Source organism: Budorcas taxicolor, chromosome 13, assembly GCF_023091745.1.
Source record: "Budorcas taxicolor isolate Tak-1 chromosome 13, Takin1.1, whole genome shotgun sequence".
Taxonomy (NCBI): domain Eukaryota; kingdom Metazoa; phylum Chordata; class Mammalia; order Artiodactyla; family Bovidae; genus Budorcas; species Budorcas taxicolor.
The window spans coordinates 29,283,911-29,307,535 of NC_068922.1; the positions used below are offsets into that span (position 1 = coordinate 29,283,911).

Below are 23,625 nucleotides of genomic sequence, written 5' to 3' on the forward strand. Positions count from 1 at the left end.
CAGTAGTCATGTAAGGATGTGAGAGTTGGACTGTGAAGAAGGCTGAGCGCTGAAGAATTGATGCTTTTGAACTGTGGTGTTGGAGAAGACTCTTGAGAGTCCCTTGGACTGCAAGGAGATCCAACCAGTCCATTCTGAAGGAGATCAGCCCTGGGATTTCTTTGGAAGGAATGATGCTAAAGCTGAAACTCCAGTACTTTGGCCACCTCACGTGAAGAGTTGACTCATTGGAAAAGACTTTGATGCTGGGAGGGATTGGGGTCAGGAGGAGAAGGGGACGACCCAGGATGAGATGGCTGAATGGCATCACCGACTCGATGGACACAAGTCTTAGTGAACTCCGGGAGTTGGTGATGGACAGGAAGGCCTGGCGTGCTGTGATTCATGGGGTCGCAAACAGTGGGACACGACTGAGCGACTGAACTGAACTGAATGTTACTACTTTCCTTACAAATAAATTGTTCGTTACATAATTCACTACAGATAAACATATATCAATTGTATACATATATTTCATTAGAAATTACAAGTATCTGTGTCTGTTTACTAATTAGGTTTATGATAACGGAATATAGTGATGTACCGCTGCATGATCCTGATCTAATACCGGGATCTCAGCCTCACTTTTCAGATCTGGAAATTGAAGAGCCTAGAAAATGGGATTTCTGAGGTTCCTTCTGAATCTAAAATTCTGGTTTCTGTGAATCATACAAACAGTAAGAGTTTACCACGTACCTTTGGATGTCGACACGCGTGGATCTGAGTGTGACGGTCTGTTGTCAGATGGTGGAGAATGTCAGGCATGTTTCGAAACATGTCTAGTTTATTCACGTGAACCTGAGGAAAACGACACAAATAAGCACGTTATTGGAATTGTATTTCCTGTAAACAAAGTATTCAAGGGTAAATTGGGCAGGGGTTAGAAAAGAACTCTTTTTCCTCAAAGCCTAGTTTTCAGCTCTCTCAATGCCTGTTAGTATCTGCCAGGACATCGAGATCCCAAGCCCTGCAATCAAGGTTACTGTCCATTGTGGGTGGCAGTGAAAAGTGTGGTGACTTGGCTGGTGGATTTCATTGGATCTGTCCATCAAGTCATTCAATTCGTATTTCTTGTACATCTGTTCTACATCATGCTTTATTCTAAATTTTGGGTTTATTTGCAGTGTACATAGCAGACAAAAACAACCAAGAATCACTTGCTGGACTTCCCTAGTGGTACAGTGGATAAGAATCTGTCTTCCAATGCAGGGGAAGGGGGTTTGATCCCTGTTCCAGGTAGATCTCACATCCAGCAGACCAGCTAAGTCCATGTGCCACAACAACTGAGCCCAAGGGCTTCAACTACTGAAGCCTGCCTAAAGCCTGTGCTCTGTAACAAGAGAAGGCACTGCAATAAGAAGCCCACGCACTGCAACGAAGGGTAACCCTACTTAACTGCAAAAGAGAAATCCTGAGAGCAGCAATGAAGAACCAGTTAAACCAAAAATTAAATAAATAATTTAATAATTTTCTTTAAACGAGTCACTTGCTTATATAATTCCCTAGCAGGTTTAGTGGGTAGGACTTGGTGCTTTCACTGCCAGGGCCCAGGTTTAATTCCTGGTCAGGGAATCAAGAGTCTGCAAGCAGTGAGGCATGGCCAATAAATACGTAAATAAATAAAATGTTCAGAAAAGGACTCACTTGCTCACGAAAACACACACAATGTGCTGTATACTGGCAGCTGGCAGGAGGGGAGGCCAGCAGGAAGAGGAAGCAGAGACCCAGATCCTCCCTTTCCACACTCTTCTTTATTGGGTGAAAGGAGGACTCTGGCAGACGCAACAAGGCAAAACAGAACAAAGCTCAGCCACCTTCAGAATTTTAAGGCTAATACATTTTAAATTGTTAAAACCAACATGTTGGTTTTACTTAAATCTTCTGGGTATTTTAGAGTAAATAACAAGTACCTAAATTGATACAAGGATAATGAAATGGCACCCTCCCCAAAGCATTCTAATTTTTAAGTCTGAATAACAAAACAGATTAGACTAATGTTAAATCAATGTGGAAATTAAATACCCAGACAGGTGTGGAAAGAATCCAAGCCTTGACTTAGCCTTATTCCTCTCGCTGCCTGTTTTCCTAATGACTAACAAGAAGAAACAACAGATGGATTTTTCTGGCCTAAGCAGATAAAAAGAGGTGAATTCTGAGATGTACAGAGAGACACAGGGAATTTTCATCCTCACAAAAATGAAGGTGCTTGAAGAGGTTGCTATAAATCAACCCTCAGATCTCATCTTTCAGATCCTTCTGTCAAAACACCTCACTCTTCTCCCCCCTTTTCTGTGTGCTCTTTTCCCACCAGGCATGTAGGATATTAGTTCCTCAACCAGGGATCGAACCTGTGCCCCCTGCACCAGGAGTGCAGAGTCTTAACCACTGGACCGCCAGGCAAGTCCCTATACTCCCTTGTCTCTAAAGTTGTTTCTGTTCCCTACAGAGGGATTAAGAGACTTTGCGAGAGGGCTCACTCCAGGCTCACCTTCCTAGGACCTGCCTCCTCTCCACCATCCCTGGGCACCTCCTAGGCCCGGGGTTTCTCCCTGCCAGCCCTCTGAGCTGGAGCTTCCAGTCTTATAGATCTCACACACCACTGAAATTCACAAAATAAATTCAGGATTGACAGGTGGTGGCTAGCTTTATATTTTGCCAAGAAAGGACATGAAGGGGGGGAAAGGCAGACTAAAATACGCAAGTTTGCACACACACACAACATATAATTACTGTGATTTTTATTTAAAAGGCCATTTTAACACCAAAAACACATAGGAACCACAATCTCAGAATGAAAGCAAATCTATCCCAAAATGGAGAATTGGGAGCTTTATGCCAAAAATATTTGGACAGGAAAACTTAAGGAAGGAAGAAATTAAGGAAAGAAGGACTTAGAAAGTAAGGCTTCCTAAGGCTTATGGAGAGCGGCAGAAATTGTTTAAATTTCAAATGTAAAAGCACTAAACCGTTTTACTAAATTGTGTTGTATATAAGTGTTAAGTTCATGGCAGAAGTCTGTTAACCAGAGGATCAATAAAAGATGCCAAATGAAGCAGAATTTAAACATCCAACTCGTTCCAGCATTTCTTTTGTTCAGAGCCACCACCAAAAATCCATCTTCTCTCAGGGGTCGTGGGCACTGCCAGAAGCAGTCACTCTGCTCACCTTGCTGCCGGAGTTCCCAAAAGCCCAGCGCTCAGCTCCCACGGAAGGGACAGGTGAATACTGACTCCCAGCCTGACCTGATGCGTTTCCTTCAAGGGGAAGGGGCTTAGTGCCCTAGGACAGTATTCTCCATACACTTTCAACCATGATCTCCAGTAAGAAATACGTTTTGAATTGTGATCTTTTCCCAAGCTGGCGATTTGTGGCACACTGCTTTCTCGGGATACTGGGCAGAGGCGGAGCTGCAGCCCCTGGTCAGGCACGCAATCGCGAGGGTGAACAACTCACACACTGACTGAATGCCGTAAGTGAAACCCAGAATGGTTGTGTGTATCGGCATTCAGTAAGTTACACAAGACTCCCAACACTTCATTGTAGATAGGCTTCGTGTTGGACGGTTTTGTCCAACTGTAGGCTAATCTGTGTTTGGAGCACATTTCAGGTAGATGAGGCTAAGCTATGATGTTCAATGGGTCTTGGCTATTAAAGGAATTTTTGACTTAATGATAAGCAATGGACTTAGCAGGACAAAGCCCTGTGGTTAACTCAAGGAAGGTCCAGATAGGCATTGTCTGATTCCTGACGTAAATTTTCACATGACAGTGATTACTCTTAACTGTAAGCAACCCCCTCAGATATTTCCTAGTTCAAATGTATTCTCATTGCTGGCCACAAACACTAAATTTCATGACCCGCGATTTTGAAAAAAAATACATCCTTTAGGGAACTTCTCACCAAAGGGCTCTTCCCACTGTCAATTCTCCCAAGAGGAAGCAAACAAAGATGACAAAGGCTGTGTTCAGGGCTTCCCTGGTGGCTCAGTGGTGAAGAATCCACCTGCCAAAGCAGGAGACACGTGTTTGATCCCTGATCCAGGAAGATCCCACATGCCACGGACCAATTAAGCCTGTGTGCCACAACTACTGAAGGCTGCATGCCCTAGCGCCTGTGCCCCACAACAAGAGGAACCTCTGTAATGAGAAGCCCATGCATCGCAATGAAGAGTAGCCCCAGCTTGCCACACAGCAACGAAGACCCAGCACAACCAAAAATAAATTAACTAATTAAAGACTGTGTCTATCTGTTACGGTTTTCAGTCTGGGGGATGCTGGGAAGTGGGCATGAGGAAGGGGAGGAGAGGAGGAGGCGGGAGGATGGAAGCTCAGAGCAACAGAAAAGAAAAGAGTCGTCAGGTACCTGGAGTCCAAACTCCTCGCTGAGGTTGGTGAAGAGATACTCATAACCATAGGCAGCCTTGCAGTTCAGCCACACCACGTGGTAGGGGCTCCGTGAGATCCAGTTTCGGACCAGCTCCATGATTCCACGCAGACACTCCTCCTGGGCAGGAAGGTTCAAAGGCAGTTAACACTGCTCCATGCCTGGGCTTCCCAGATACCCACGGCAACAGGAACAATTAACATCCCATCTGTTACTCTCCAAACCGCCCTCTTAAGAAATACAGCTGTGCTCCAGGGAGACGTACCCGACTAGGAATTTGATAGTATTTTGGGTCGCAGAAAGTTGTGTCTAAGTACACACTCTGGATGTCTTTCACTCTGAAAACAAAATTGAAACAAGGGGTGTGACTCATTTCACGGGAAATAAAATATGAAGCCTACACTTTCAGTTATTTTACAGTTTGTTCTGTCATTTGGATTTTTTCTTGTATCAACTTTGTTGGGAAATGATTTCCATATGATGAAATAATACAGCTCTTGCATATATGGTTCAGTGAATTTAGACCAATTCATGTAATTACCACCTTGATCAACACACGGCATGTTACCATCCCCTCATTTCAAGAGGAAAAATGTGCCTTTCTGTTATAAATATTATTATAATCCAGTTAGATTTCTAAGAGAAACAAAGGCTGGTATTTAGTGGGGAGAAACGAACAATAAAACCTTTAAAACAATGCAGTCATTAGGTTCCAGAACTCCACAAAGCCCAGTACCTGCCCCCAGAGTGCAGAAGCTCCATTCTGGCAGCTTCTCCTTTAGCCAATCTGAAGTCTCCTGTGTACAAGACAGTTCCATTGTTGCCCTGAAATAAAAACCTGGAAAAAAATAGATCTCAGTGGCTTCTAAGTCTCATACAAAATTCTAATACATTTATTCTAAGTCCATATACTAAATATATGTGCCGTGATTAGTCACTCAGTCGTGTCCGACTCTTTGCGACCCCATAGACTGTAGCTCTCTCCAGGCTCCTCTGTCCATGGGGATTCTCCAGGCAGGAATACTGGAGTGGGTAGCCATTCCCTTCTCCAGGAGATCTTCCCAACTCAGGGATCGAACCCAGGTCTCTCACATTGCAGGCAGATTCTTTACCATCTGAGCCACCAGGGAAGCCCAAGAATACTGGATTGGGTAGCCTATCCCTTATTCAGGGGATCTTCCCGACCCAGGAATCAAACCAGGATCTCCTGCATTGCAGGTGAATTCTTTTTATATATATATATAATTTTTTAAATTTATTTGCTTTTGTCTGTGCTGGGTCTTCTTTGCTGCATGGGCTTTTGCTAGTTGCAGTTTGCGGGTTTCTCACTGAGGTGACGTCTCTTGTTGCAGAGCACAGGCTCAGCAGTCGTGGCTTATGGGCTTAGCTGTCCCACGGCATGTGGGATCTTCCCAGTCCGGGGATCGAACCTGTGTCCCCTGCACTGGCAGGCAGATTCTTTACCACTGAGACACCAGGGAAGCCCTGCAGGTGAATTCTTTACCAGCTAAGCTACCAGGGAAGCCCACTAAATATATACTAAATACAAATATAAACTAAATCCATAGCCCATGTTGTCTGCCAAACACAGCCACTGTGGTACGGTGCTGATGTAATTCCCAAAGTGTTAAACCACACTGAACCCTCAGCTGTTACGTCTTCCCAAAGAGGGAAAAAATAACATGGTGGAGATATCGCTGAGTTTGCAAGAGATGTCCCCTAAAATGCATCAGCACCTTCGACCATATACAGAGATCACCCCTGCTCATGGAGAAAAAGATCCATATGATGAGAAAATGCAAAGTCCATGGAAAGATTGCTACTGAAGTCTTCCATTGTAAGAAAGCCACATTTCAAACTTGACTTGTGCCCCAGTCCCCCCTAGTTTAACCCTGGAAATGAAGGTTAAAGGAATTGCCATCACAAGAAGCAAATCTCCTGGTACATGTTATTTTCTAGACCCTACAAGTTTATTTCTACAAATGTATTACATAACAACACAAAATAAATGGGCAAAATAAATGAACCCCCTTACATAACTGATCCTGGGCAATGACCAGCAGGTAAAAGAGTCACAACAATCTCTTCCTTCTAAAAAGAAAGAAAAATAAATAATAATAGAAGTTATCATTAGGACCCAGCTACACAAAGCCCTCCTGAGTAGAAGGTACACAAGTACTTCTCAAGAACGTGCTATATCTTGATCCTTTCCCCACTCTCCAAATCCTGGAGACAAGTGGAATCCTTATTCACAAAACAAATGGTTAAAAGTAGAGTTCCAATGCAACACAGCACTTCCACTCTTGGGAAGAAAGAAATGAAGTGATGGGCCTAGAGATTGTCATACTGAGTGAGGGAAGTCAGGCAGAGAAGAAATATCATATAACATCCCTTACATGCAGGATCTAAAAAGAAATGATAAAAATGAACTTATTTACAAAACAGAAGCAGACTCAGAGACTTAAAGAATGAACTTATGGTTACCAGTGGGGAAGAATGGGGGGAAGGGAAGGGATAGTTAGGGAGTTTGGATGGACATCGACACAATGCTGTATTTAAAATGGATAACCAACAAGGTCCTACTGTATAGCACAGGGAACTCTGCTCAATGTTATGTGGCAGCCTGGGTGGGAGGGGAGTTTGGGGGAGAATAGATACATGTGTATGTATGGTTGAGTCCCTTCGCTGTTCACCTGAAACCATCACAACATTGTTAATCGGCTATGCTCCATCACGGTAACTCCTCCAGTTATGTTTGACATTGTTCATTCCCCAGGCCCCTTTAAAACAGGCTCTCCCACTGGTTGGAGCTGGAGACAAACACACAAGCCTCAGTGTGTGAGAAGAAACAGAAAGACCAGAGTGGGGCGGCAGGACTCTGACCACTGGGGGCCACCTGCTGCCTGCTACCCAAGTCTGAGAAAGACACTCACTAACACAGGCCGCCAGGGACTGAGAGCATCTCCCAAAAGTGCCAGCTAATGGAGCTCAGGATGGCTTTCAGGAAGGTTTCAGGCCATCCCTTCCCTCTCCCTCAGAACAGTTACTGTAAAAGTAGTTTAGTGTTTGATCTCCTCCAGGGAGGACATGTGAAAAACCTGTTCCTGTCCCATGACAGCCACACCACCAAAGGCACTCTTCAGATTTAAACGTGTCAACAAAGCAGGTTCTAATTGGGCTACGTAACAAATGTTAACTGTATTTGCTGTAAGACAGGAAAACACCTCCCAGCCCGATGTTTAATTTGAGATAAAAATAAATGTATACATAAATGGTGGGTCCGCAATCCTAGTTACTATTAAAAAAAAAAAAATTGAACGCACAACACAAAAGTACCTGCATCTGAATTTAAGGACCAAAAAATAAACGAGATCCACTTGAACAATGTCTTTTTCTTGAATAAGAAAATGATTCAGAAAAAAAATCACAATATACATAAATTTGCTGCAAAAACATTAAACACTGTTCTATATACCTAACATTATAATAAACTTAATACATGTGACAGTCATACTACACAGTAATCATACCATTACTACGGCACTCGTATAACTAGCATGTGGCACTAATAGAAGCAATTCTGTCCTTAAAATTGGATAGAAGCCATGTTCAGTCCCTTAGATGTAGAAAACAAATATATCACAAACTTTTTTTTTTTCCTTACAAACTCATTCACTTACTATAAATTTTATTTCTGGCTAAATCAACATTCAAAATCAAGGAGAAAGATAATCATTTAATGCTAAATAACAATTTTTAGAAATACAATATTTAATATTTAGTTACCTCGCCTGATGCTTCATCGACTAAAGATATCTGGGTAGGAGTTTCAATTTCAATTGATACCTATTAAAATAAGACATCAGGTATATATCATATTGTACACAGTCTTTCATGACTTTATATGCCTTTGCCATCTAAACACAGAAAGGGAACTAAGAGATATGACAGACTCTCGGAACAATTTCTGATTTCACTATAAAAACAGTTTTACAGCTTGAAAACATGATAAAGTTAAAATTACACCTTTCTTGAGGTTGATGTGGCAATACGTATATATTGGATGCCTTACAAACCTGTACATCCTCAGACACAGCATTTCTACTATGAATTCAATTTCCCCCCATCACCTCCCCAACCCTCCCATTCCCATTGAACTTGAGTCTTTACAACATGTAGTCACACGTTCTTTGTATTTAGATTTTCTGCTGCAGAACACAGTCTGCCATCAGTCTGTGATGTGTTGGCCTAATTCACAGATTCAAGAAGCTATCCACACACGTTATAGAATGGCAACCAGCACAGAGAAGCATTCAGTAAGTAGTTGACGAATGAAGATAATTCCTCTTTTTAGTCCACTGATGTCATAATACCTACAGTGAGGTTCAGGTGTGAAAATAACCTTACATTTTTGGATTAAACACACAGTATTCAGGATGTACTATTTTTTTGATACTGTTAGATTCACTATTGGGATGTTCACATGTGCTCATATAGAAATGGCCTTTTTGTCCCATGTATTATTATTGTCCATTTGACAGTGAGGTTGAGCAGCTTATCTTTTTATTCTCTCCTACAGTAGGGATCATTTGTTCTTTGAATGCTTGGCAAAAGGCAAGATAAAACCATCTGGGCCTGGGGCTTTTTTTGAAGAAGAGATCTTTGAAAACTGCTTTAATGTCTTTGATGGCTACTTCTTTATTCAAGTTGTCTACTTTTCTTGCCCCAGTTTGGGATTTTCCTCCTTTTCCTGCCTCAATTTGGGATTTTCCTACTTTTCCAGGTATTTATCCACTCTATCTAAATCATCAAATATACTATATTAATTTTCAAAACAAGGCACTGCTGTTCATTAAGTTATTTTCCTTTATATCATTTGTTATTTTTATATGCATCTTTGTTTTTTCAGTCTTGGCAGAAGTTTATTTCTCTACAGACCAGCTTTTACTTTTATTCATCTTCCTTTTTATTTTCTGTGGTAGGCAGGGTGGAACCCAGGCAGGGACAAAGTGGCTTGTGTGGCCTGAGAAAATGGGAGTGAGTGATCCTGGTTTTTACTGTGGTTACAGGGTGGGCCTGGGCTTGCATCTTCGAATGCCATGTAGGTGCCAAGGAAGGTGTAGACTTTTTAAAAAATCAGTTTGCCCACAGGTAGGGCAGAAGGGAAAGGCGGACATGGGAGCTGAAAGTTGCCAGCAGTCAGACGTCAAACAGACTCTTGTTCAGAACTCTCTGCTAGCTCCCCCAGTTATTGATGGTTTAATCCATATAATGACCCCTAATTCTACCTTCTCGTTGTCGGTTGTTTCTCTGATCAGTCACTGAGTGATCAGGGACTATTATATCTGGTCTGAAGCTATTTTGTTAGTTGCATATATGTTGATATCTTTTCTCTTTTTTGGCTGCACTTTGCAGTTTGTAGGATCTTAGTTTCCCAACCACAAAGTGGCATCTTCTTGATACTTTTAAGAGGTTGTCCCTTTGAACAGTAAAAACACACTCTTTGAAATTAATGATATTTTTTGCCTTCAACTCTCTGCGTGATATAACAGTTGCTACTCTGGCATTTTTAGTTTCTAATTGTTCAGTATATCTTTTCCCTTTCCCCCCCACCACTTCAACCCGAACTTTTCCTTTAATGTTATCTATATGTCTTGTAGACCAAAACTTGGGGATCTATTTTTTTTAACCTTAATCAAGAATTTGTCTTCTGATCAAAAGTTGACATAAATCCATTTATATTTAGAGCAATTACTCTTATAACATAAACTTGCCTGCCATCTTCACATTTTCATACCATGCTTTGTTTTTCTCCCCTCTACTATAACTTTCTATTGGAGAGATCCATTTTATATGGCCAGATTCAAAATTATCCATTCTACTTTTATTTCAGTTCTTTATTATAAATGATGTTATGTTTATTTTTCTTATTATAAACCATAAGTTATGTTATTTTTCCTAATCTATTCCATGATCTAAATAAAAGGTTTATTAATTCTGTCAATAAACAATTTACATTCTAAAGCATTAAAATGCAACTCAGCAAGACAGCTTGTGAGATTAGACAAAACTAAGCATCTAGGTCAACATATTGGGGGACAAGAAAGAAAAATGAACAACCATAAAATGTCAACTTCTTCTAAACTAATGAATTGCAAAGGATAAATATCGACATGGTGGTTACTGTGGATAAATACATTGTGTGAGGAAGTGGGCTTTGAATAACGACAATATTTTGTTCAGTACACCTCGAAAAATATTTCCCACTTAAAAAAAAGAATTAGTGTCATTCAAAAAATAAAACTTACAATTCGTTTCTCCCAAAATCTGTACTTCGGGCTCGTTAACAACAACTCTTTAGTAACAGGTGAACAGTATAAGCAAACCTTCAAGCTGGGGAAAAAAGACAAAAGAAAAAAGTCATTTGAGTGCAATTCAAAATGAACCGCCATCTGGGTGACTAGGAAATATGTTTCAATGTGTGTCAGTTGTCAAATAAATCAGAAACTGTGCTGACACAAATGTATTAGAATTGTTCCCAGCACCCAAGAGTCCAACCACTTCAGTCCCATGGTGGTGTAAAGCGACAGAGAAGAAGCAGAGGACAGATTGGATGGGGCCCGCTGACCTCCTCAAAGGCTGGTCCTCACCATTCTCATCTTAAAGACATGCATTTTACAAGATCAGCTGTGTCTGGAGAGATAATGTGGGTAAACTACCTCTGCAGAAGGTGCAAGGGGACAGAAGACATCTGCCTTGTACTTCATATAAATCTATTCCATTTATGTTTTTAGTTGGCAGAAATCAATTTCATGACAAACTTTAAAACTTCAACAAGCCAGTTTCAGTTCAGTTCAGTTGCTCAGTCGTGTCCGACTCTTTGCGACCCCATGGACTGCAGCATGCCAGGCTTCCCTGTCCATCACCAACTCCTGGAGTTTACTCAAACTCATGTCCATCGAGTCAGTGATGCCATCCAACCATCTCATTCTCTGTCATCCCCTTCTCCTCCCGCCTTCAATATTTCTCAGATCAGGGTCTTTCTTCACGTCAGGTGGCCAAAGTATTGGAGTTTCAGCTTCAACTTCAGCCCTTCCAATGAATATTCAGGACTGACTTACCCTAGGATGGACTGTTTGGATCTCCTTGCTGTCCAAGGGACTCTCAAGAGTCTTCTCCAACACCACAGTTTAAAAGCATCAATTCTTCGGCGCTCAGCTTTCTTTATAGTCCAACTCTCACATCCATATATGACTACTGGAAAGACCATAGCTTTGACTAGACAGACCTTTGCTGGCAAAGTACTGTCTCTGCTTTTTAATATGCTGAGGTTTAATATGCTAGGTTGGTCGTAACTTCTCTTCCAAGGAGCAAGCGTCTTTTAATTTCATGCCTGCAGTCACTATCTGCAGTGATTTTGGAGTCCAAAAAAATAAAGTCTGTCACTGTTTCCATTGTTTCCTCATCTATTTGCCATGGACCAGATGCCATGATCTTAGTTTTCTGAATGTTGAGTTGTAAGCCAACTTTTTCACTCTCTTCTTGCACTTTCATCACGAGGCTCTTTAGTTCTTCTTCACTTTCTGCCATAAAGAATCCTTCAATGCAGGAGACCCTGATTCAATTCCTGGGTTGGGAAGATCTGCTGGAGAAGGGAAAGGCTACCCTCTCCAGTATTCTGGCTCTGGAGAATTCCATGGACTGTATTAGTCCATGGGGTTGCAAAGAGTCCAGACACTCCAATTTAGAGGTTAGGAATGCAGTCTATGGCAGATCATACTTTCCAAAGATGGCCATGTTAACCATATATTCCCCCCAACCACACACGGTCCTCTTAACAAAATGGTCATGGAATTTCCATTGACGGAAGGGGTCTGTGTTGACCTCCCCTTGAACCTGAACCAACAGAATGTGATGGAAGTAATAGCGTAGGGCCTCCGTGTCTAGATCTCTGGACAATACGGCCGCCGCTAGCTCTCTTCTATAGGCCTCTGCTGGCCAGATGGTCAAGAATTCGCCTGCAATGCAAGAGACCTAGGTTCAGGCCCTGGGTGGACTGATACCCTGGAGAAGGAATTGGCAACCCACTGCAGTATTCTTGACTAGAGAATCCCAAGGGCAGAGGAACGTGGTGGGCTATGTCCACGGGGTCGCAAAATTGAGTCGGACACAACTGAGCAACTAACACAGCTCTCATCTGGGACGTACACTTTTTTTCCCTTTAAAAACTCCAGCTATCCTGAAACCACTATGCTGAAGAGATATTTTTAGAGGTGGAGATATTTTTAGAGGCCCTTTGGGTAAAGGGCCCCGACTGCCTAACCCAGGTGTCAGACATTGAATGAATAAGCCTCCACTACGTAACGTCAGCCCCATATAATAGCCAGTCAGGCAGAAACCAGCCATCCCCACTATGCCCTGTCAGAGCTCCTGACCCTCAGAAACAGAATACAGACAGAATACATGATTAGGGTTATTTTAAGCCACTGAGCTTGTGGGTAGTTTGTTACACAGCAATAGATAACTAATATACCGGCTCTAAAATCAAACAGACCTGGTGGGAATCCTGGTCCTGCCACATTACTAGCTGTGTGACCTTGGGCAACTAATCTAACCCCTCTGGTTCCTCAGTTTCCTCATCTATAAAAGAGAATTGATTTCACAACCAAAAGCTAAATAATGACGACAAAAGCCAGAAGAGAGGTTATCTGTGAGTGGGAAAGACTGAGTGGGGGAGGCGCAGAGTTCTGTACCAGGTGGTTGCTGTTCTGCTTCTCACCCTGGGCAGAAGCTACATGTGTTTACTTCTGAAAGTTCATCAGACTGTTTCCTTATGAGGTAAGTACTTTCCTATGTAGATATTACAGCTCAATTAAAATTTTTACTTAAAAAAGCACACACAAATAAATAGCAAGAAAAAATTACCTGCATTCCAACCTTCTTTTCAAGCTAGGGGCTCTTAATCCTTTCATATGATCTGAAAACATAAAAGAATCAAATATCATAAATACATTATTTTTTCAGAGGATTCCTTGACCCAGGGAAACTGAGCTGTCTGTTGTTTATAGATTTCCTTTTTAGAGAAAATAAATGAGAGCTTCACTTTTATAAGAGCATTGATTTGTATGAGCTCTTGCTTCTGCAAGTGAAGAATCCACTGAAAATAGGACAAGAACCACCAAAGTTGACCATCTCTGAGCCAACAGAAGCCATTTAAAAGGAGAATGAGCCTCTGTATCTTAGGGCAGAGTCTAAATCACTTGCAGTAGCCACAGAAGAATGCATGACCAGGGTCTCATTTGGAACTGCTTCCATCATTTTCCTCTGCTCTCTTATTTCAATACAACCATCTTCGGACCATGCTCACTCTAACCCCTTCAATTCCAGTCATTAAGTTAGTCCATCTGGAAATTCAAGTTTGCTTCCATGGAATCCTTGAGGAAACCATTCAGGCTTAGGCCAGAATAAGAAGAGTTTCATTAACTTTTCAGCCAACTGTGACTGCTGGGTTGAAAATCAATAGAGACACTGGACTTAAACGAACATTAGAGTAGATGAACTTCACAAATATATACAGAACGTTCCATGCAAAAGCAATAGAACACACATTCTTCTCAAATGCACAGGGAACATTGTCCAAGACATACACATATTAGGCCACAAAATGAGTCTCAATATATTTAAGAAGATTAAAATCATATCAAGCATCTTTTCCAACTACAATGGTATAAAACTAGAAAAAAATCAATTACAAGAAAACTGGAAAATTCACAAGTACATGGAGATTAAACAACACACTACTGAACAACCAATGGGCCAAAGAAGAAATCAAAAGAGAACTTCAAAAATACCTTGAAATGAATGAAAATGGAAATAAAACATACCAAAATATGTGGGATGCACAAAAACAGTTCTAAGGGGGAAGTGCAAGTGATAAATTTCTACCTCAAGAAATAAGAAAAATCAACCTCATTTTACACTTCAAGGAACTAGAAAAATAACAAAGCCCAAAACTATTAGAAGGAAGGAAATAAAAATTAGAAAAACAAAGAAACAGGGGCTAAAAAGGCAACAGAGAAAAATCAATGAAACTAACAGCTGGTTCTTTAAAAAGATAAACAAAATTGGCAAGTCTTTGCTAGACTCACCAACAAAAAAGAAAGATACACATAGGACTCAAATGAATAAAATCAGAAATAAAAGAAGAGTTATTACAACTGTTGCCACAGAAAAGAAAGAGTAAGAGACTACTATGAACAGTTATATATCAACAAAGTGGACGGCCTAGAAGAAACTGATAAATTCTTAGAAACATACAACCTAGAAGGACTGAATCACGATGAAACAGAAAATCTGAGCGGACTGATTACTAGTAAGGATATTAAATATCCTTTCTAATATCAGTAATTTTTTAAAAATCCAACAAACGAAAGTCCCAGACCTGATGACTTTGCTGCTGAATTCTACAAACATTCAAAGAACTCATTTTATGAAGCTAGTATTACCCTGATACCAAAACCAGAAAAGGATACCACACACAAAAAAGAAAATACAGTCCAATATCCCTGATGTACATAGAATAAAAAATCCTCAATAAAATATTAGCAAACAGAATTCAACAATATATTAAAAGGATCATACACCATGGTTAAGTGGATTTATTCCAGGGATGCAAACTTGGTTCAACATCCACAAATCAATCAATGTGATAATCTCATTAACAAAATGGAGGATAAAAATCATATAATCATCTCAACAGATGCACAAAAGCACTGGACAAAACTCAATATACATTTATGATAAAAAAATCTCAATAAATCAGGTACAGATAGAACATACCTTAATATAATAAAGCCATATGTAACAAGCTCTCAGCAAACATTCACAACTACATCAAAAAGAATAAAATGCCTAGGAATAAACTTAACCAAGGAAATGAAGGCTTGTATATTTAAAATTATAAGACATTAATAAAATAAATTGAAGATGACACAAATAAATAGAAAGCTATTTCATGTCCATAGACTGAAAGAATCAATATTGTTAAATTGTTAAATTGTCCATACCACACAAAACAATCAACAGGCTCAATGTAACCAATATCAAAATTCCATTGACATTATCCGTAGAAAAAGTTCAAATAATCATAAAATTTGTATAGAACCACAAAAGACTCCAAATAGCCAAAGTAGTCTTGAAAAAGAACAAAACTGGAGACATGTTTTCTGATTACAAAATGTATTTCAAAGCTATAGTAATTAAAAACAGTATGGTACTGGCATAAAAACACACAGATAGATCAACAAAACAGAATAATAAGCCCAGAAATAAACCCACATATATAGTGTCAATTTATGATAAAAAGTGAAAATGTTAGGCACTCAGTTGTGTCCGACTCTCTGTGACCCCATGGACTGTAGCCAGCCATGCTTCCCTGTCCATGTAATTCTCCAGGCAAGAATACTGGAGTGGGTTACCATGCCCGCCTCAAAATTTAAGACTAATTACTCCCAAATCCATAGTTGTATTTATATATATATATAATCTTTACTTTTTTATATTTGGCTGTGCTGAGTCTTTGTTGCTAAGCTCAGAATGAAACCTAACCACTGTCTTATACTATACATAAGAATTAACTCAAAACAGATTAAAGACTTGAATGTAAGATCTGAAACCATAAAATTTCTAAATGAAAACACAGGCAGTAAGCTACTTGATATGGGTCTTGATGATGATTTTTTTAATCTGACACCAAAAGCAAAAATAAACAAATGATCAATACAAAGTGATTTTTTTAAATGGGCAGATTTAAATATACATTTTCCCCAAGACATACAGATGGCCAATAGGCACATCAAATGATGCTCCACATCACTAACCACCAGTGAAATGTAAATCAAACCCAGTATAAGATGTTACCTCATACCCATTAGAACGGTTATTATCAAAAAGAAAAATAACAAATGTTGAAAAGGATGTAGAGAAATGGGAACCCTTGTGCGCTGTTGGTGGGAATGTAAATTAGTGCAGCCTATTTTATAGAAAACAATATGGAATTTCCTCAAAAAATTAAAATACAGAACTATCATATGATCTGGCAGTTCCAAATCTGTGTATTTATCTGAAGAAAGATATGTGCACCCCAGGTTCATTGCACTGTCAACACCCAAGACATGGAAACAACCTAACTGTCCATCAATGGGTGAATGGATAAAGAAAACTGTGGTTTATATGCACGAAGGATATTTTCAGCCATGAAATTGCTGTCTAACCACAAATTAACAATCTTCATTATAAGTTTTCTAAAAGCTGATAATAAGTTTAGTAAGTTTAAAGCTAATTAAAACAAAAGTATTCTCTCTATATAACTTTTTTTCAGCTCTTTTAAGGTTAACACATAAATGCTGCTGGAAATTAATTTTACTTAAAACTATAACTAAGTTGGTTATTTTGAAAGTCATTCCCTCCTCAAATCATTTACCAAAATTGACTTTCATTTGCATTTATGTAAACACTGCCCATTACCACCCCTGATGAGAGCAAAGACAGTCAAGCCTGGTTGTTGGGGAGACAATGTTAAATAGCGTGGCAATAACCCACAAGAAAAATATCTAACTACCCTATTCACTACCAACACTAGAAAAGGTCAGTTTTCATTCCAATTCCAAAGAAAGACAATGCCAAAGGATGTTCAAACTACAATTGCACTCATCTCACATGCTAGCAAAGTATTGCTCAAAATTCTCCAAGCCAGGCTTCAACAGTACATGAACGGTGAACTTTCAGATGTTCAAGCTGGTTTTAGAAAAGGCAGAGGAACCAGAGATCAAATTGCCAACATCTGTTGGATGATCAAAAAAGCAAGAGAGTTCCAGAAAAACATCTACTTCTGCTTTATTGACTATGCCAAAGCCTTTGACTGTGTGGATCACAATGAACTGGACAATTCTGAAAGAGATGGGAATACGAGACCATCTTACCTGCCTCCTGAGAAATCTATATGTAGGTCAAGAAGCAACAGTTAGAACTGGACATGGAACAACAGACTGGTTCCAAATTGGTAAAAGAGTACATCAATGCTGTATATTGTCACCCTGCTTATTTAACTTATATGCAGAGTACATCATGCAAAATGCCAGGCTGGATGAAGCACAAGCTGGAATCAAGATTGCTGGGAGAAATATCAATAACCTCAGATATGCAGACGATACCATCCTTATGGCAGAAAGCAAAGAACTAAAGAGTCTCTTGATAAAAGTGAAAGAAGAGTGAAAAAGTTGGCTTAAAGCTCAACATTCACAAAACTAAGATCATGGCACCCAGTCCCATCATTCCATGGCAAATAGATGGGGAAACTGGAAACGATAACAGACTTTATTTTTCTGGGCTCCAAAATCACTGCAGGTGGTGACTGCAGCCATGAAATTAAAAGACACTTGCTCCTTAGAAGAAAGTTATGACCAACCTAGACAGCATATTAAAAAGCAGAGACATTACTTTGTTGACAAAGGTCTGTCCAGTCAAAGCTATGGTTTTTCCAGTGGTCATGTATGGATGTGAGAGCTAGACTACAAAAGAAAGCTGAGCGCCAAAGAATTGATGCTGTGGTGTTGGAGAAGACTCTTTAGAGTCCCTTGGACAGCAAGGAGATCCAACCAGTCCATCCTAAAGGAAATCAGCCCTGAATATTCATTGGAAGGACTGATGCTGAAGCTGAAGCTCCGCTACTTTAGTCACCTGATGCGAAGAACTGACTCATTGGAAAAGACCCTGATGCTGGGAAAGATTGAAGGCAGCAGGAGAAGGGGACAGCAGAGGATAAGACGGTTGGATGGCATCACCAACTCGATGGACATGAGTTTGAGTAAGCTCTAGGAGTTGGTGATAGACAGGGAAGCCTGGCATGATGCAGTCCATGGGATTGCAAGGAGTCAGACACAACAAAGCAACCGAACTACCAACACACACACCCTCAAATTTGTATGTAATGATCCTTAAACTAATGAAAATAAGGCCATCCCCACACCTCATGTGGCCGACGCTGACCAAACACATGCCTCTACAGGACAGTCCACCTGCCCCCTCAGAGGGTCATCTCCTCATGTCACTGCTGGTCCAGGCTTTTCAGGACAATGAGCACATCCCAGAGCAGGACTCCCTGTTAAGTAGTTTCTAAAGTGTTTGAGTCATGACAAATAGAAGGCTGACTCAGGACTCTGCTCCATGTTCCCAAACCAATTCAGTGGGCAGCACCCTGTTCCATCAAGACAGTCCAGCCCACCACCCCAGGCTCCTTCCTCACGGGCAGTCAAGAGAACCTGGATGAGCTTACTTTGTGATGCTAGTGGCTCAGTGGTAAAAAATCTGCATGTAGTGCAGGAGACCCAGGTTTGACCCCTGAGTCAGGAAGATTCCCTGGAGGAGGAAATGGCAACCCACTCCAGTGTTCTTGCCTGGGAAAGCCTATGGACAGAGGAGCCTGGTAGGCTACAGTCCATGGGGTCACAACAGCTGGACACAACTGAGCGACTCAACAACAACAAGGACTGCACCCAGTCTCTTTTCCAGGGCCTTTTTTGTTTTCCTTGACCAGAATAAATCATCTTAAGTTGTCTCCAGAAGGGGTCCTCCCCACCTCTGGGCCACTCTCATAAGGCTATGGGTCCCCTCTTGTCCTCCAGGCCTCACTGGTGCTTAGTCAAGTCTGCCCTGAGCACAGCATTGGATTCCAGATGGGCCATAAACAAGCATCAAGCAGGTCCATGGCCCACCTTAACTTTCATCAAGGTGTGATGCTAACTGTATGTGCATGTGTTAACAAGAGGCCATAGATCTTGTCAGACATCCTGTGTCACTCAGCTCAGGCTGCAATAACAAAATATCAGAGTCTGCATTAAGCAGAGATGCATTTCTAACACTTCTGGAAGCTAAAGTTCAAGATTAAGGTGATGAGACTGGTTTCTGGGGATGCCTCTCCTCCTGCCTTACAAACAGCCATGTTCTTGCTATGTGCTCACACCTTTCCTCATTGTGCATATGGAGGGAGCGAGCTCTCCTCTTCTTCCAAGGCCACCAATCCTATCAAATTAGAACCTCACCCTTACAATCTCATTTAACCTTCAGGTGTTAGTTACTCATTTGTGTCCGACTCTTTGCGACCCCATTCAGTGTAGCTCATCAGGCTCCTCTGTCCATGGAATTTTCCAGAACATTGGAGTTAACCTTAATCACTTCCTAAAAGTCCCTTCTCCAAATGCAGCCACACTGGGAGTTAGGGACTCAGTATCTGAATTTGGATTTTGGCCAAGGGGGCGGGGGTGGGCAGGGGCGGTGTACAAGTCACTCCATAACACATCCAAAGAAATCTGTTTCCCAAAATGGTTATAAACCACCAGTGGGCAATGTGGCAAACCTCAGAAAGCAGAAGGAGAGTTCTTGCCCTTGATGAGTCTACATCCTTATTGGGAAAACAGACCCATGTGGGATCAGAGAATAGGAAAAGTTATTATAAAGTGCTGGACAGGAGAGTCTTCGTTAATGTACAAACTAATGATGATGATTTCACAGCTATTCCTCAATTTAAAAAAATAAGTAAAAATATAAATACACATATAAATACAAAAACAAGCAAACATACAAATTCCTTTAGATGAATATGAACTCTTTCTCCAAATTCGCTACTGCAAAATATGAAGGCCAAGCCCTGAATCCATTCTTTCATTGTGGCCACCACATGTGAGTTCAGACACCTCCCGTGGAGACTCAACAGAAAAGGTAAAAATATTCTCACCCAGCAGTGAATTCCCAATGAAAAACAAGGCAAAAACAAAAATGATATCAAGTCGCAGAAAGACTGTACAGAGGCTCCTATGCTCTTCAGTGAATCAGGAAAGGAGGTCCAGATTTTTCTCATTAAAGAGAGGGGAAAAAAGAGCTGAGAGCTGGAAAGCAGAGGCATTTCCCCAAAGCAGAAATTTCATCAATTTACACTACCTTAAAGTGACTGATTCCACACACAAAACAACAGCTGGTCTTCACACCAACCGCATGATGAGGGCCAAGTTTTGGTATTTGCAGTTTACTTTAATATCACACGGTGTGATTTGTACATGAATAAGTATCTGAGTCATTCCTCAAAATAGGGGTTGGGGATCCTACTTAAGCTACTCTGGAAGTCCACACTCAAGAGGCAGCTTCCAGACGGCTCCAGTTAAGCTTCATCTCTGGTCAATGCCCAAGGCTGTGCTAATTAGCACAATGAATATGGAGCCTGTTTTCATAGGTAAAGTTAGTGACCTATCAGTCAGCATGTCAGATGTTAAAATGGAAAGTGGTTGTGAAATCAGCAGGTACCTCAGCCCTGGAGACAGGCTAAAACGTTTTAGAGATGCTCCAGCCTTGCCTGGAGCAGTTAGCCTTGGGACACTATCGTTAGAGGGTGATACCAGGCTTAATTCCTAACAGCTTCCAGCTGTGAATCATTAGTATTCTAGTTGCCTGACCTGGCCCTCTATAAAAGAAACCTGCATCCCACCTCTAGACAGAACATCTATAAGGGAGGGGAGCTTGCACTTCGTTGAGCTTACAGACAGGACTTTTCAGTGCCTGCATGTTTGCTAATCTGTGTGTAGGAGTATGGCACAAGACGCTTCTCTCAGAAGAAAAGCTATGACAAACCTAGACAGCATGTTAAAAAGCAGAGACATTACTTTGCCGAGAAAGGTCTGTCCAGTCAAAGCTATGGTTTTTCCAGTAGTCATGTATGGATGTGAGAGCTGGACTATAAAGAAAGCTGAGCGCAGAAGAATTAATGCTTCTGAAATGTGGTGCTGGAGAAGACTCTTTAGAGTCCCTTGGACTGCAAGGATATCCAACCAGTCCATCCTAAAGGAAATCAGTCCTGAATATTCATTGGAAGGACTGTTGCTGAAGTTGAGGCACCAACACTTTGGCCATCTGATGCTTAGAACTGACTCGTTGGAAAAGACCCTGATGATGGGAAAGATTGAAGGCAAGAGGAGAAGCGGACGACAGCGGATGAGATGGTTGGATGGCATCACCGACTCGATGGACATGAGTTTGAACAAGCTCCGGGAGTTGGAGATGGACAGGGAAGCTTGGCGTGCTGCAGTCCATGGAGTCGCAAAGAGTCACGACTGAGCGACTAAACTGAACTGTATGGCTGAATTTCATCTAAACTTGTCTTTATAACATAATCCCGAGGATGTGGGGGAAGACTAAGTAATACCCGTCAACCTCTGACTATAGGGCATTGGGAGAGCTTTCAAAAGAACCGAACAGTTGTGGCAGATCAAAGTGGCGTGGGTCAGTGGTTCCTGTTCTATCCCGCAGTATGAGGGATGAGAAGATAAAGTCTCGGATAGACTGAAGAGCCCGGCTGGGACAAGGTCCAGGCTAGTTTCTCGCATGGCTTCCCAAAGCCTGCACTTCCTCCTGCAAGACCCTCGCCTTCCCTCTCTCCAGACATGGGTGACCTCCTCTGGAGGCCCGATCCCACGCAGCCCGGGTCCCCGGGAGGAGGCGACGCGCTGCGCTCACTCACCTTTGTGGCAGTGGGACAGGAAGTAGGCACGGGCCCTCAGGTTCTCCCTGTCGAAGCGGTCTATGGAGATGGTTGGATACTCTGCCATCTGACCCTCGAAGGAGCTCATAGCGTCGGTCCACCTTAGCGGACTAATCGCCTAGCTAGTGAGCCGCGGAAGCCCCAGCCGGCCGCGCCGCTACTTCCGGGAACTTGCCACCGCCTCACCATTGGCCGGCCGGGCGCAGCAACGTCCAATCAGAGCAGCTCTGCTTCCGGGGTGGGCGGTGCCAACGAGCTTCCTGTCATTTCCGGCCTCCAGTCACCTGCGGGTTGAAACCAACCACCTGCTCTGCGTTCACAGCTGAGAGGCTGGGTGGAATCTAGGCTGTAACGCGAGCAGTGGGCCTCCTCGCGGATACCTTGGCACAGCACATCGTCGCTTTTGAAGAGTTGCCTGGGTCTGTGCAGGAAGAAGAATGCGAAGGGAGACAACGTCCAGAGCAGGCGACTACATCCAAGGATGCGAAGCGAGATGCGGAGCTTGGCTTTGAAATCGGACTGCATTCTGCTTCCTTCTTGTCCACTGTGTTCCTGAAAGCTTGCTTTGGCTTCTCTTCTTTCTGTCCCTTCCCAGTGTCTTCTTTATGGGATAATCGTGAAGATTGTGTGAGAAAATTGTATCAGTCTTGTGGTATATTCGAAAACTATTAGTCTCAGTTTCCATTTATAATCTACAAACTGAGTAAAATACACAATCTCTGACAATCAAGCTCAGATGCATGATCTTAGGGTAGATAAGTAAAGATCCCAGGGAGAGTTTAGCTGCTAGCCTCCCCAACATCCAACTCTTCTGAGATGTTTTATTGTTGTTATTGTTTTCTGGAAGTTAGAAACATGTATAAAAGAAAAAAATGGTAGGGTGATAGATGAAAGGTCTGAAGTTTTTAAACATCAAAGCAACTTTATGGAAAGGTTTGCTAAAGTATTGTGTGGGCCTACATGCTCAGTCGTGTCCGACTCTTCCTAACTCTATGGACTGTAGCCCACCAGGCCCCTCTGTCTATGGGATTCTCCAGGCAAGAATACTGGAGTGGGTTGCCATTTCCTCCTCCAGGGGATCTTCCTGAACCAGGGATGGAACGCATGACTTTTGTCTCCTGCACTGCTGGTGGATTCTTTATCGCTGAGCCATTGGAGAAGTCTTGTGAAAATATTAACATTCACCAAATAGTCACAATAGCATTATCTGCACCCCTTTTGTAGCAAGTCTCCTTAGACAGCACAGTATTATTTTAATCACAACTCCAACACCTGTGAGTTGTGCTTAGCATTGTGCAAAGTACTACTTTGTGCTAGCACTGTACAAGCCCTGCCATGATGACAGAGATGACTAAGATGTGCCTACAAGTCATTTTCAATCAATTTGGAGATAGACCTTTGCAGAACATGGTAAATAAATGCTTCCACAGAGGCACAAGGTAATGTAGGAATAATTCCAGCAACAATTCGTTTTAACCAGGGAAATCAAGAATCAGAATGTCACCCTCAGAGAATATTAGCATATTCCTGCAGCCCTGGCAGTCAATTCTATTCAAATACAGATTCTGATGATGCGCTGAGGAGGAGGAGGAGGAGAAGAACAGTAAGAAGAGAAAGGG

The 23,625-nt window shown here is 41.7% G+C and overlaps 1 protein-coding gene across 1 annotated transcript in view; it reads right to left on the minus strand.

Moving 5' to 3' along the window:
- Positions 1-22,102, minus strand: part of DCLRE1C (DNA cross-link repair 1C) — a 36,216-nt gene extending 14,114 nt beyond the window's left edge. The window contains exons 1-10 of the mRNA XM_052650943.1: positions 21,986-22,102; positions 13,348-13,399; positions 10,731-10,815; positions 8,209-8,268; positions 6,458-6,513; positions 5,159-5,260; positions 4,688-4,760; positions 4,402-4,542; positions 3,940-4,041; positions 736-837 (exon numbers count right to left, since the gene is read on the minus strand). Coding sequence (XP_052506903.1) covers positions 736-837; positions 3,940-4,041; positions 4,402-4,542; positions 4,688-4,760; positions 5,159-5,260; positions 6,458-6,513; positions 8,209-8,268; positions 10,731-10,815; positions 13,348-13,399; positions 21,986-22,094 — 882 coding nt within the window. The 5' untranslated portion in view covers positions 22,095-22,102. The remainder of the gene's footprint in view (positions 1-735; positions 838-3,939; positions 4,042-4,401; positions 4,543-4,687; positions 4,761-5,158; positions 5,261-6,457; positions 6,514-8,208; positions 8,269-10,730; positions 10,816-13,347; positions 13,400-21,985) is intronic.
- Positions 22,103-23,625: the final 1,523 nt, after the last annotated feature.